Source organism: Canis lupus, chromosome X (genome assembly GCF_003254725.2).
Source record: "Canis lupus dingo isolate Sandy chromosome X, ASM325472v2, whole genome shotgun sequence".
Lineage (NCBI taxonomy): Eukaryota > Metazoa > Chordata > Mammalia > Carnivora > Canidae > Canis > Canis lupus.
Genome location: NC_064281.1, coordinates 56618327 through 56631954, shown reverse-complemented (window position 1 = coordinate 56631954; position 13628 = coordinate 56618327). Strand labels below are relative to the sequence as shown.

General features: G+C 35.5%; 1 protein-coding gene across 12 annotated transcripts in view; it reads left to right on the top strand.

Annotated features, from left to right (window-relative positions):
• PHKA1 (phosphorylase kinase regulatory subunit alpha 1) overlaps positions 1 to 13628 on the top strand; it is a 179730-nt gene that overhangs the window by 18785 nt on the left and 147317 nt on the right. For 11 of the 12 annotated variants that reach the window (XR_003143883.3, XR_003143885.3, XR_003143884.3 and 8 more), the window contains 2 exons: positions 10538 to 10620; positions 13249 to 13329. Coding sequence is in view for 9 of the 12 variants with exons in the window: in XM_025466198.3 (XP_025321983.1) it covers positions 10538 to 10620; positions 13249 to 13329 (164 nt within the window). In the remaining 3 variants the exon portion in view is untranslated. The remainder of the gene's footprint in view (positions 1 to 10537; positions 10621 to 13248; positions 13330 to 13628) is intronic. The other variant, XM_049107931.1, reaches the window with a different exon arrangement.

The following is a 13628-nucleotide window of genomic DNA, read 5'->3' as shown; positions in this document are numbered from 1 at the left end:
CATCCTAAAGTAGCAAAATACATATTCCTTTCACATTCACATGGGATATTCTCCAGAGAAGATCATGTACAGAACAGACCTAGGTCACAGATCAGGCCTCAATCAATACAAAAAGATTGAAATCATACCATGAGTCTTTTCAATGCTATGACTGCAATGCTATGAAACTTGAAATCAACCACAAATAAAAATTTGGAAAGATCACAAATACATAGAGGTTAAGCAATATGCTACTAAACAATGAATGGGTCAACCAGGAAATGGAAGAAGAAATTTTTTTCAATACATGGAAATAAATGAAAAGGAAAACACAATGGTCTAAAACTGCTGAGATGCAGCAGAGGCAGTCCTAAGAGAGAAGTATATAATAATACAGGTCTACCTTAAGAAGCAAGAAAAATTTCAAACAACTTTACCTAAAGGAGCTAAAAAAAGAACAACAAAAATTAAAACCAGCAGAAGGAAGGAAATAACAAAGACTAGAACAAAAATAAATTATATAGAATATTTAAAAACACAATAGGACAGATCAATGAAACCAGGAGCTGGTTCTTTGAATATATTAATAAAAATGATAAGCCTCTAATCAGACTTATTAAAAAGAAAAGAGAAAAGGCCCAAATAAATAAAATCACAAATGAGAGAGGAGAAATAACAACCAACAACACAGAAATACAAACAGTTATAAGAGAAAATTATGAAAAACTATATACCAACAAATTGGACAACCTGGAAGAAATGGATAAATCCCTAGAAACACATAAACTACCAAAACTGAAACAGGGAGAAATAGAAAACTTGAACAGACCAATAACCAGGAAAGAAATTGAACCAATAATCCGAAAACTCCCTACACACAAAAGTCCAGGGCCAGATGGTATTACCAAACATTCTACCAAACATTTAAAGAAGAGTTATTACCTATTATTCTCAAACTATTCCAAAAGAAAAAAAATCAGAAAAGGAAGGAAAACTCCTAAATTCATTCTAGAAGGCCAGCATTACCCTAATACCAAAACTAGATAAAGACACCACACACAAAAAAAGAACTACAGGCCAATATCCCTGGTGAACACAGATACAAAAATTCTCAACAAGACACTAGCAAACCAAATCCAACTATACATTAAAAAGAATCATTCACCACCATCAAGTGAGATTTATTCCTCAGTAGCAAGGGTGGTTCAAAATTCTCAAATCAATCAACACGATACACCACAGTGATAAAAGAAAGAACCACATGATCCTTTGAATAGATGCAGAAAAAGCATTTGACAAAGTACAATATCCATTCATGATAAAAATCCTCCACTAGTAGGGTTAGAGGGAACATATCTCAACATCATAAAGGCCATATATGAAAATAACACAGCTAATATCCTCAATGGGGAAAAACTGAGAGCTTTCCCTCTATGGTCAGGAATAAGACAAGAATGTCTATTCTCACCACTGATATTTAATACATACTAGAAGTCCTAGCCATGGCAATCAGACAATAAAAAGAAAAGGCAGCCAAATTGGTAAGGAAGAAGTAAAATTTTCACTATTTTCAGGTGACATGATACTGTATATAGAAAACCCTAGAGGTGCCTAGATGGCTCAGTTGGTTAAGCGTCTAACTTGTGCTTTTGGCTCAGGTCATGATCTCATGGGTCATGGGATTGAGCCCCATGTCGGGGCCCCCACTAAGCAGGAAGCCTGCTTCAGATTCTCTCCCTCTGCCCCTCCCCCAACTCTTTCTTTCTGTAGAATAAATAAATAAATCTTATAAAAAGAGCACTCAAAAGACTAACAAAAAATTTCTAGAACAGATATAGGAATTCAGTAAAGTCACAGGATACAAAATCAGCATACAGCAATCTGTTGCATTTCTATACACCAATAATGAAGCATCACAAAAGAGAAATCAAGGAATCAATTCCATTTACAATTGCACCAAAAACCATAAGATACCTAGGAATAAGCCTAACCAAAGAGATAAAAGACATGTACTCTGAAAGCTATAAGAAAGTGATGAAAGAAATTGAAGATGACACAAAGAAATGGAAAAACATTCCATGTTCATAGATTGGAAGACTATTATTAAAATGTCTGTATTACCCAAAGCAATCTACACATTTCATGCAAACCCTATCAAAATATCAATAGCATTTTTCACAGAGCTAGAACAAATTATTCTAAAATGTGTAGGAACCACAAAGACCCCAAATAGCCAGAGCAACATTGAAAAAGATAAGCAAAGCTAGAGGCATCACAATTCCAGACTTCAAGTTACATTACAAAGTTGTAGTGATCAAAACAGTATGGTACTGGCACAAAAATAGACCCATAGATTGTGGAACGGTATTAAAAAATCCAGAAAAGAACACACAGCTATATCGTCAACTAATCTTTGATAGTGAAGGAAAGAATATCCACTGGAAAAAGGCAGTTTCTTCAACAAATGGTGTTGGGAAAACTGGACCACTTCCATATACCATGCACAAAAATAAATTCCAAGTGGATTAAAGAATAATCCTAGAAGATAACACAGGTAGTAATCTTTGTGACATCAGCCATAGCAACTTTGTATTAGATATGTCTCCTGAGGCGAGGGAAGCAAGAGCAAAAATGAACTTTTGAGACTTCATCAAGTTAAAAAGCTTCTAGGGACTCCTGGGTGGCTCAGCAGTTGAGTGTCTGCCTTTGGCTCAGGGTGTGATCCTGGAGTTCCAGGATCTAGTCCTGCATCAGGCTTCCTGCATGGAGCCTGCTTCTCCCTCTCTCTATATGTGTCTCTCATGAATAAATAAATAAAATCTTTTAAAAAGGATAAAAAGCGGGATCCCTGGGTGGCGCAGCGGTTTGGTGCCTGCCTTTGGCCCAGGGCGCGATCCTGGGGACCCGGGATCGAATCCCATGTCGGGCTCCCGGTGCATGGAGCCTGCTTCTCCTTCTGCCTGTGTCTCTGCCTCTCTGTCTCTCTCTCTGTGACTATCATGAATAAATAAATAAAATCTTTAAAAAAAGGATAAAAAGCTTCTCTGATTAGCAAATGAAACAATCTACAAAACTAAAGGCAGTCTGCAAAATGGGAGAAGGTATTTGCAAAGGACATATCTGATAAAAGGTTAGTATCCAAAGTATATAAAGAATTTATAAAACACAACACCCTAAAAACAAATAACCCAGTTAAGAAATGGGCAGAAGAAATGAATAGACATTTTTTCCAGAGAAGACATCCAGATGGCCAACATACACATGAAAGATGCTAAACATCATTTATCATCAGGGAAATACAAATCAAAACTGCAATGAGACATCAACTTGCACTTGTGAGATTGACTAAAATCAATAACACAAGAAACAACAGGTGTTGGCAAAGATGTGGAGAAAGGGAACTCTCTTGCACTGTTGTTAGTAATGCAAACTGGTGCAGCCACTCCGGAGAACAGTATGGAGGTTTTCTAAAATTAAAAAAAAAAATTACCCTGTGATTTAGCAATTGCAATACCAGGTATATACCCAAAGGATACAAAAGTACTAATTCAAAGGTATACATGCACCCTGATGTTTATAGCAGCATTATCAACAATAGCCAAATTATTGGAAGTGTGCAAATGTCCATTGACTGATGAATGGATGAAGATGTGATATATATGATGGAATATTACTCAGGCATAAAAAAGAATGAAATCTTCCTATTTTCAATGACATGGATGGAGCTAGAGTGTATTATGCCAAGTGAAATAAGTCAAAGAAAGATAAATACCATGATTTCACTCATGTGGAATTTAAGAAACAAAACAATCTTGGGCCTGGGGGAGAGAGAGGCAAACCAAGAAACAGACTGTTAACTATAAAGAACATACCAATGGTTACCACAGGGGAGGTTGATGGGTTGAAGGGTTAAATAGGTAATGGGGATTAAGGAGTGCATTTGCTGTGATGAGCACTGGGCATTGTATGTAAGTGTTGAATCACTAAATTCTATACCTGAAGTTAACAGTACACTGTATGTTAACTAACTGGAATTTAAGTAAAAACTTAAAAAAATGGAATTCAAAAGTGATGTCACTTCCATGACTAGTTTACAAAAGATTGTTACTCCTGTTTTGCTAGCAAACTATTACTTTCTCAGCTTGCACATTTTCATAAAGCAAGCTGCCAAATTGGAGAGGTCTAGATGGCAATTGACAAGAGGAAATGAGGCCCTCACTCCATAACAATGAGGAATTTAATTCTAGCACCAACCATGTGAGTTTGAAAGCATATCCTTCCCCCTTGGAGCCTTGAAATGCCCAAAGCCCCCTAACAACTTGGCTGCAGCATGGGAGATAACTTGAGCCCCAAGACCCATCTCAGCTCTGCCTGAATTCCTGACCCACTGAAACTGTGCAATAGTAAATATGTGTTCTTCTAAGTCAAGAAATACCAAATCATATGAAGTAACAAAAAATGTATTGTTGAGTTTTTAACATATATACAGATAAAAGGATTTAAAAAGATATATTAAAAAAAAGATATATTAAAAAAAAGATATATTATGCCCACAGCAGCTATAAAAAGCTAGAGTAACTAATCTCAGGGAAAAAATAAGAATTTAAAATAAAAACTATTACTAGAGTTAAAGAGGAGCATTTTAGATTGAGAAAAGGATCAATCCATCAAGAAGGTATAACAATTATAAATATATATGCATTTAACAACAGAACCCCAAAATACACGAAGGAAAAACTGGCAGAATTGAAAGCAGAAATAGATAATTTAACAATATTTTGAACACTTCAATACCCCATTTTCAATAATGCATAGAACAACTAGGAAGATCAGCAAGGAAAAAGAAATCTTAAGCCAACCAGACCTAACACATCTATAGAACTCTTCATCCAACAACAGAATGCATATTCTTCCCAAGTACACTTAGAACACTTTCCAGGATGGGCTATATGTTAGGTCATAAAACAAGCCTTGAAAAGTTTAAAAGGATTCAAATCACACAAAGTATATTCAATGACCAAAATGGAATGAAATTTGAAATCAGTAACAGAAAGAAATTTGGGAAACTCACAAATATGTGGAAATTAACACACTCTAAAAAAATTTTTAAGTGTTTTATTCTTTAAGAGAGTAGATTGTGTTCCATATATGCCAAGGTCCACTGAATTCAACAAGTTTGTGAACATGGATGTGTGTGTAACATCATTGGCACTGAATCAGTTTGGTTTCAGAAAGTGCCAATAAGCTGGATAAGATGGCATCATTAGGCAGAGTCTTTTAGAAAAGGATGATAGAGTCCCAGTTACCTGGCAAGAAGTCTTTCCAGAAACAATGGGAATCACCTAAGAATCTCCTCTCATTTTCCTTTCTTTTCCATAAATTAATAACAGCTTACAAAATTAATTCCTTTTTAATCAAGTCAGTGTCTAACACAATGAACCTAAAGAATGAGTATCCAGTAACGTTTCAAACACTGTTTTCAACTAATTTACAACATTTGGTATGCTTGTAATTGTTGTGATTTAGAGTTATTTTTTCTTCTTAAAACATGATAGTGTTTACTTTTTAATAAGCAACATCACTGCAAAGTTACAATAGGATCCCCTAGGAACAAAATAATTTTAAAACATGAATTCAGTTACTTATCACAACAATCCTATGCAATAGGAACACTATTATCCTAACTTTATAGTAAACTGAAATATAACGAGATTAATAATTTATCCAAAAGCATCTTATTGGTCTAAGGATAAACTCCAGATTCCTTAGATTTTTCAATCAAGATCCTCCATAATCTGGCCCCAAATGCCTTTTTAAAATTAGATCTCACTCCTAACTGAAAATAGTACTTATTAGAACCTACCACATCTTCTGCTTCTTGCCTATAAGTCTCAGTCCCACCACTGTCCCACCCAAGATGCCCTCTTCCTTGCCCTTTGCCTACCTGGATTTTCCCCATTACATAAAATTCTGCTCTAGTGTCAGCTCTTCCATGGAGACATCTCTGATCATTCTCACCCAGTGGCATTCACAAGACAACCGACTCTTGCCAGTACTACCTTGTAACTTCTCTTGACATAGTGCCTTATATTGTCATTTAAATAAATAACATACTCCTAAATAACCAATGGGTCAAAGAAGAATCACAAGGGAAATTAAGATTTTGAGCTGAAGCAAAAGGGATATACAACATACCAAAAGTTATGGGAAGTACAAAAAAACAGAGCTTAGAGGGGAGTGTATAGCTGTATGTGCCTATATTACAAAAAATAAGACCTCAAATCAAGTAATTTAATCTTCCATCTTAACACACTAAAAAAGGAAGAGCAAACTAAATCAAAAGCATACAAAAAGAATGAAATATGAAATTTTAAAGCATAAATTAATGAAATAGGGTTCTTTGATGGCTCAGTCGGTTAAGCCTTTGACTCAGGTCATGATCCCAGAGTCCTGGGATCGAGTCCCACATAGGGCTCCCTGTTCCACGGGGAGCCTGCCTCTCCCTCTATCTCTCCCTCAGCCTCTGCCTCCCTCTCTCTCTGTCTCTCATGAATAAATGAATAAAATATTTTTAAAAAGAAATTAATGAAGTAGAGAAACAAATGATAGAGATAATCAACAAAACCAAAGTTGATTCTTTAGAGAGATCAACAAAACTAACAAACCTCGTCTGACCAGGAGAAAAAGAGGACTCAAATTACTAAAATCAAGAATAACAGATGAGACCCATGTAGAAATATGAAGAATTAATACTGTGAACTTAATGTTTACCAACAAATTGGACTTTGATAAGGTGTACAAATTTCTAGAAAGACACAAATTACTGAATCTGACTCAAGAAGCAAAGGAAATCTGAACAGATTGATCATAATTACAGAGATAGAATCAGTAATATAAAACTTCCCACAAAGAAAAACCTAGGCCCAGATAGCTTCACTGATAAATTTTACCGAACATTTAAAGAATTGTTACCAATTCTGCACAAATGCTTCCAAAAATAGAAGAGGAAGCAGCACTTGCAAACTCATTCTATGAGGCCAGTATTTGACACCAAAACCAAAGACATCACAAGAACAATATTATTCAGCCATCAAAAAGAATGAAATCTTGCCATTTTCAATGATGTGGATGGAGCTAGAGTGTATTAGGCCAAGCAAAATGAGTCAGTTTAGAGGACAAATACCATATGATTTCAGTCATATGTGGTATTTAAGAAACAAAACAGATGAACATAGTAAAAAGGAGAAAAATATATAGAGAGGCTAACCTAAGACTCTTAACTACAGAGAACCAAGAAGTTGCTGAAGGGGATGTGGGTAGGGGGAATGGGCTAAATGGGTAATGGTATTAAGGGAGGCACTTGTGTTGAGCACAGGTTTTATATGTAAGTGATGAATCACTAAATTCTACTCCTGAAACTAATATTACACTGTATGTTAACTAATTAGAATTTAAATAATAACTTGAAAAAAAGAAAAAAAATATGGATAGACTAAAAATAAAATGAAAATGAAAAATAAATAAACTTAATTGTTTCTTTTAAAAGCCTTATCTCCAAATACAGTCACACTGGGGATTAGGGCTTCAACATATGGATTTCAGGGTGACACAATTGAGTTCATAACAAGCACTTAAGGTAAATATAGGAGTTAATCTTCCTGACCTTGGATTAGACAAGGCCCTATTAGATATGGCATCAAAAGCATAAGCAACTAAAGAAAACATAAGCTGGAATTTATCAAATTAATAACATTTCTGCTTCAAAAGATCTCTTCAAGAAAGTTAAAAACTACTCAGAATATGTTAGAAAGTATTGACAAATCACATATCCGATTAAGGATTTGAATCTATAACATATAAAGTACTCCACAACTCAATAATAAGAAAGATAACCTCATTTTATTTTATTTCTTTATTTTTTTAATTTAAATTCAATTTGCCAAAATATAGTAGTACATCATTAGTTATTGTACTACATCCAATGTAGTTTTCAGTAATTCATCAGTTGTGTATGACCTAATTTTAAATGGTCAAGGAATCTGTATTGACATTTCTCCAAAGAAGATGTTTAAATTGCCAATAAGTACATGAAAAAATGCTGAACATTATTAGTCACTAGGACCAATGCAGATCCCGATAATGAGATACCATGTCACACCCCCTCCGATGGCTATAATCACAAAGACAGAAAATAACAAGTGTTCCTGAGGATATGGAGAAAATGGAATCCTCATACACTGTTGGTAGGAATGTAAAATGGTGCAGCCACTTTGGAAAATAGTCTGGCAGTTCTCAGAAGATTAAGCAGAATTACCATACGGTCTAGCAATTTCACTCCTAGGTATATGCCCAAAAGAAATGAAACAATAATCACTCAAAAGCTGTGTATATCCACGAATGTTCATAGCAGTATTATTTATAATAGCCAAAAAGTGGAAACAGCCTAAATATCCATCAACTGATAATTGGATAAATATGATGCATTCACACAATGGAATTTTTTTAGTAATAAAAAGATGAAGCACTGATAACATTCTACAACACGGATGAGCCTTGAAAACATTATGCTAAGTGAAAGAACTCAAAAATGAAAGGCCATATATTGTATGATTGGTATGTAAACTGTGGAACTTCTTTGCAGAATAACTTGGTAATGATTATCAACATTTAATACACACATAGTAAAGTATTTAGGGAGAAGTATACTGATACTTGCAACTTACTTTGAAATGTATCAAAAAGATGGATTGATGGATAGATAAGTGATAGAAAAGTATGGTAAAACATTAATACTTGGATCCAGATGATGTACATACAGATGTCCACTGCAAGATTTTGTCATTTTTTTCTGTTTATTTGAAAATGTTCATAATACAATTTGGGGAAAAATAATACACATAAATCTGTGACTCAGCAGTTCTAATAATTTACCTTGGGAAAAAAAGAATTTACTGAGGAAACCTTGAGAAAAAGAGAATTTACTTGATACACTGGTACATGTGCACAAAGGTGTATATATATTCATTACAGCATTGATTATAGTGATGAAGCATTAGGTACAACCTAAATGTTTTCAGTAGGAAAATGGTTATATGATTAGCCATTTAGTAGAATGCCATATAGCCATTAAAAAAATAAGGCAGGTATCTTTAAAATTGTCTCTAAGATATATATGGGAAAAAGTTAGATACAATATAGTATATTACTCTTTGATGATTTTTATATATGCATAGTATTTCTCTGAAAGGATAGAGGAAACTGGTGAGACTGGTTTCTTTCAGAGAAGAGGTTTGGCAAGGGAATGATATAATTCTGGGTGGGAGAAAGACTTTCACAATATGCCTGTTGGGAGGGGTTGGGAGGACAGGACAGGGAGGGGTTGGGAGGACAGGACAGGGAGGGGAGTTAGTTTTGTTTTGTTTTTCTTGAAAGGAGTTAGTTCTTTTTTAAAATATTTTATTTATTTATTCATGAGAGACACAGAAAGAGAGGCAGAGAGAGACAGGCAGAGGGAGAAGGAGGCTCCATGCAGGGAGCCGACGTGGGACTCGATCCCGGGACTCCAGGACCACGTCCTGAGCCGAAGGTGGCGCTAAACCGCGGAGCCACCCAGGGATCCCCAGGGAGTTAGTTTTTAAAGAAAATGGATCATACTGTATATATTGGGAAGCAGTATAACGTCTTGGTTAGGAACTCAGTCTCTGAAGTGAAACAGAAGTTGATAGTTGAGTCCTGCTTCATTATTTATTAGTTAAATGATCTTAGGCAAATATTTAATCTCTCTAAGCCTCATGGAGAAAATACAGGTACCCACCTCTTAGGGTTGATGTAAAAATTAAATAGATAATTCATGCAAAACATTCCATTTGTAAGCTATAACTATCTTTGCATAGTTTATATTTAGAATAATTATCACTTTTATTACAAATGTATAGTTTTAATTTTCCTTAAAATAATAATCTTTATCTACTTCTTGCTTAGTATTTAAACTCCCTCCAACTCTTTTTTGAAATATTTGTCTTTCTTCTTCCAGATACATTAAGGTACATTATAAATTAATTACCTATAGAATTAGAAGTCTGAGGCTTTCTTTTTTTTAAGGATTTTATTTTTTTATTGATGAGAGACAGATGAATCTCTGATTATCTCTGAGAGAGAGAGAGAGAGAGGCAGAGATACAGGCAGAGGGAGAAGCAGGCTCCATGCAGGGAGCCTGAATGTGGGACTCGATCCCTGGTCTCCAAGATCACGCCCTGGGCTGAAGACGGTGCTAAACCGCTGAACCACCCGGGCTGCCATGAGGCTTTCTATGGAAACCTACAAATAATAGTTAAAATTCTTCCATGTTATAATATGCTGGTATCTCACGTAGTTGAAGGCTAGCCTAGGTCTGATTTGTGGTTTCACTTTTATGGTTTAGGAATCAAAGTGCCTTTATTGTTTCAAAAGCAGGAATAGGATTACTTGGGAATAATGGGATCAGTTAGTTACTATGGCTGCCTATAAAGCCTATAGTGATAATTGACCAGCTCTGTATCTTCATTCTCTTTTTACTCAGGACTTCATATTATCCACAGCCTAGATGAAGTCAATTTCATACAGAACCTTGTGTTTTACATTGAAGCTGCATATAAAACTGCTGTAAGTACTCATTTTGGAATTGATCTTAAACATATGATGTTTATAAAAATACTGGACAACCCATTCCTTCTCCTAATGCTACCCCTCATAGTAAACCAATCTATAAGGCTTCTAATAGAAATTGCCTTCAGCCTCTTTATTTATTAAGCTTGATCATCCTGTTTGCCTTCTCTCCAAGGGAGTTACAGAGGCAAAAGGGTCAAGATGCTGTATGCTTCCACTCTGTAAAGTGTGGAAAGTGTCAAACTCTGTAATATCTCATGTTAAGTATTTGAAAATCTGGAGCTAAATTGTGGTCTTATTTTAATAGTCTATGGAGCAAGATGACTAGGGAGTATAATGGGTCAATTAGCTTCTTAGAAATAAAATTTAGTCATGTGTTTGATATTATCTATAGACATTGATTCAGTGCTTACTATACAAAAAAAATGTTTCTTTTTCTCACAACTACCATATGAGGTAGGTTTATGTTAAATCATATTATATTTAACCTCTCCTCTCTCAGGGATCACTGTTCTTCATTGCATAATGTTTGTTGTATTTAAAATGGCTGTGTCCTTTCCCCTTTATTCCCTGTCACTATTTTTTATATTCCCCAAATGAATGAGACCATATAATGTTTGTCCTTCTCTGATTGACTTATTTCACTTAGCATGATACCCTCCAATTCCATCCACATCGAAGCAAATGGTGGGTATTTGTCGTTTCTAATGGCTGAGTAATAATTCCATTGTATACATAAACCACAAAAATGAGTGGGAAATATCAGAAAGGGAGACAGAACATGAGAGACTCCTAACTCTGGGAACCGAACTAGGGATGGGGGAAGGGGAGGTGGGCGGGGGGGTGGGGGTGACTGGGTGACGGGCACTGAGGGGCACTTGATGGGATGAGCACTGGGTGTTATTCTATATGTTGGCAAATTGAACACCAATAAAAATAAATTTACAAAAAAATAATAAAATAAAATGGCTGGGTCATAAATAATCCAGTGTTTTTTTAGTCATTTATTTGCTTAATTTGTTTAGTTGTTTATTTAGCTGTTTTATGTGTGTGGTAAATCCGTGACTTGTCACTCCATATTTGCCAGAAGAATAAGCTTAACAGAGACATATTTGATACAAATAGACATTATGTATTGACTGATCACTTTACCTTCCAGTACCATTGGCCTGCTCTGGTCCAGGGTACAAGTCAGGCTTCTCTGGCCTCTCCATTGCAGCCAGGGGTTGCAGCAGGAGAATTAATTATATGTGCCTTCTCATACTCTAATCATTCTGCATAAATTAGGGTAGAGCTGGGTTTGGGGATAAGTGAGGCTAGCCATGGGATACATATGGCTTACCTTCCAGAAGCTTCCCTTTAACTCAGAGTTTTTATATAAAAGGTAATTTAAGGTAAATATAGAAACACATATAGGTTTATGTGTGTATGCACACATACATGTATACACATCACATGGGTATTTCCAAATTCTGTTCAATGAGAAGGCCTAGAAGCAACACCATAGTGACAACGAGCACCGGTGCACAGGTCTTGGATTATAACTGTTCGTTCTGTAATAAGAGAAACCAGGATTCCTTGTAGAAGAGGCTGATTCTAGGGCTGGGGTGAGGAAACTACAAGGTGAAACTACATTATCTTATAGTGACAGAAAGTGAGGAAGTGTTCAAAAAGAATGGGGTATGTCAAAAGGGTTGCAGGGCCAACCTGCAAGAACTCCCAATGGCTAAAGCTGGAACAACTTGAGCAATGAAACAAATAACAATAATAGTTTATTATAACCTAGAGAAGAATCTAAAGATCTATCAGTTCATGCTGATATAAATAAGTAAATAAATAAATTAGGGAAAAAGGACAGCTCTTCCTTAAAGAAGAATCACAGTTAACAACTGAAGAGGTAATGAAGGAACTAAAAAATCACCATTGTGACACCACTGTCATGACTGTTACAGACAGAATTCACCAATGGATGCTAAATTAGTGGGCAGATGTTTGAGGAGATAGAGGATATTTGCATGGTTGTCAAGTATCATTCTCAAGATAGTTATTAATCACAAAGGGGAAAATAATAATTTACACTTCGGACTGAGAGTACTTGGATTCTAATCCTAGCTCTGTCACTTATTAGCTGTGTGGCCTTGGGTGAGTCACTTAACCTCTCTTTGCACCTCAGTTTCATTGTCTATAAGGATTAAGGAAGATAGTAGTATAAAGTGCATAGGTTAGTGCATGGTACATTGTCAATGCCAATAGAGAGTAAAAATAGAATATATATTTAAGATAAAACACTGGGGTGCAGTTTAGGCTCCATTTTCTAGACCTGAGTATCTGCCTTGATGAAACATTTTGAGAAGCACTTGTCTACATGGACTGAGTTATAGTTCTTAGGCTTGATTAACTGTTGAGGAGTCTTCCAACTTCATAGAGGTCACAATAGAATTTAAAGCTATTAGGGAAAGAGCTACAGGGGCAACCCAACTCATTGGCATCTCCTTAATAAGCATTGTGGGTACATGTATGTATGACAAATTAGCTACTATGTGAGCCTTTTATTCAAGAGTTGTGTGTCTAGTAAGCATTTAATAGTAATGACTTGCTAATGGTATGTTGGTTATTTTATGCTAGGACTTCGGGATATGGGAACGTGGAGATAAGACTAACCAAGGGATCTCAGAATTGAATGCCAGTTCAGTTGGAATGGCAAAGGTAATTTGCTTTGCTTTGTTTGTACCAAGTGTGGGGTCAGGAAATACATCTTTGCCATAGAAAGGCTTAACGTGAATTTGGATCATCATCAAATTGTTCCTTTTAAGACACAGCAAAAATTTGGATTCTCCCATAAAACTATGGACATGTAAGTAAAGAAAGATTCATTTCATAAGCTCCAGATTTGTATGTCCAATGGCTTTTGTAGCATATCTCTACTTATATATACCACAGAAACTTCTCATAACATATATTTTAAAGATTTATTCATTTATTTGAGAGAGAGAGAGAGAGAGAAG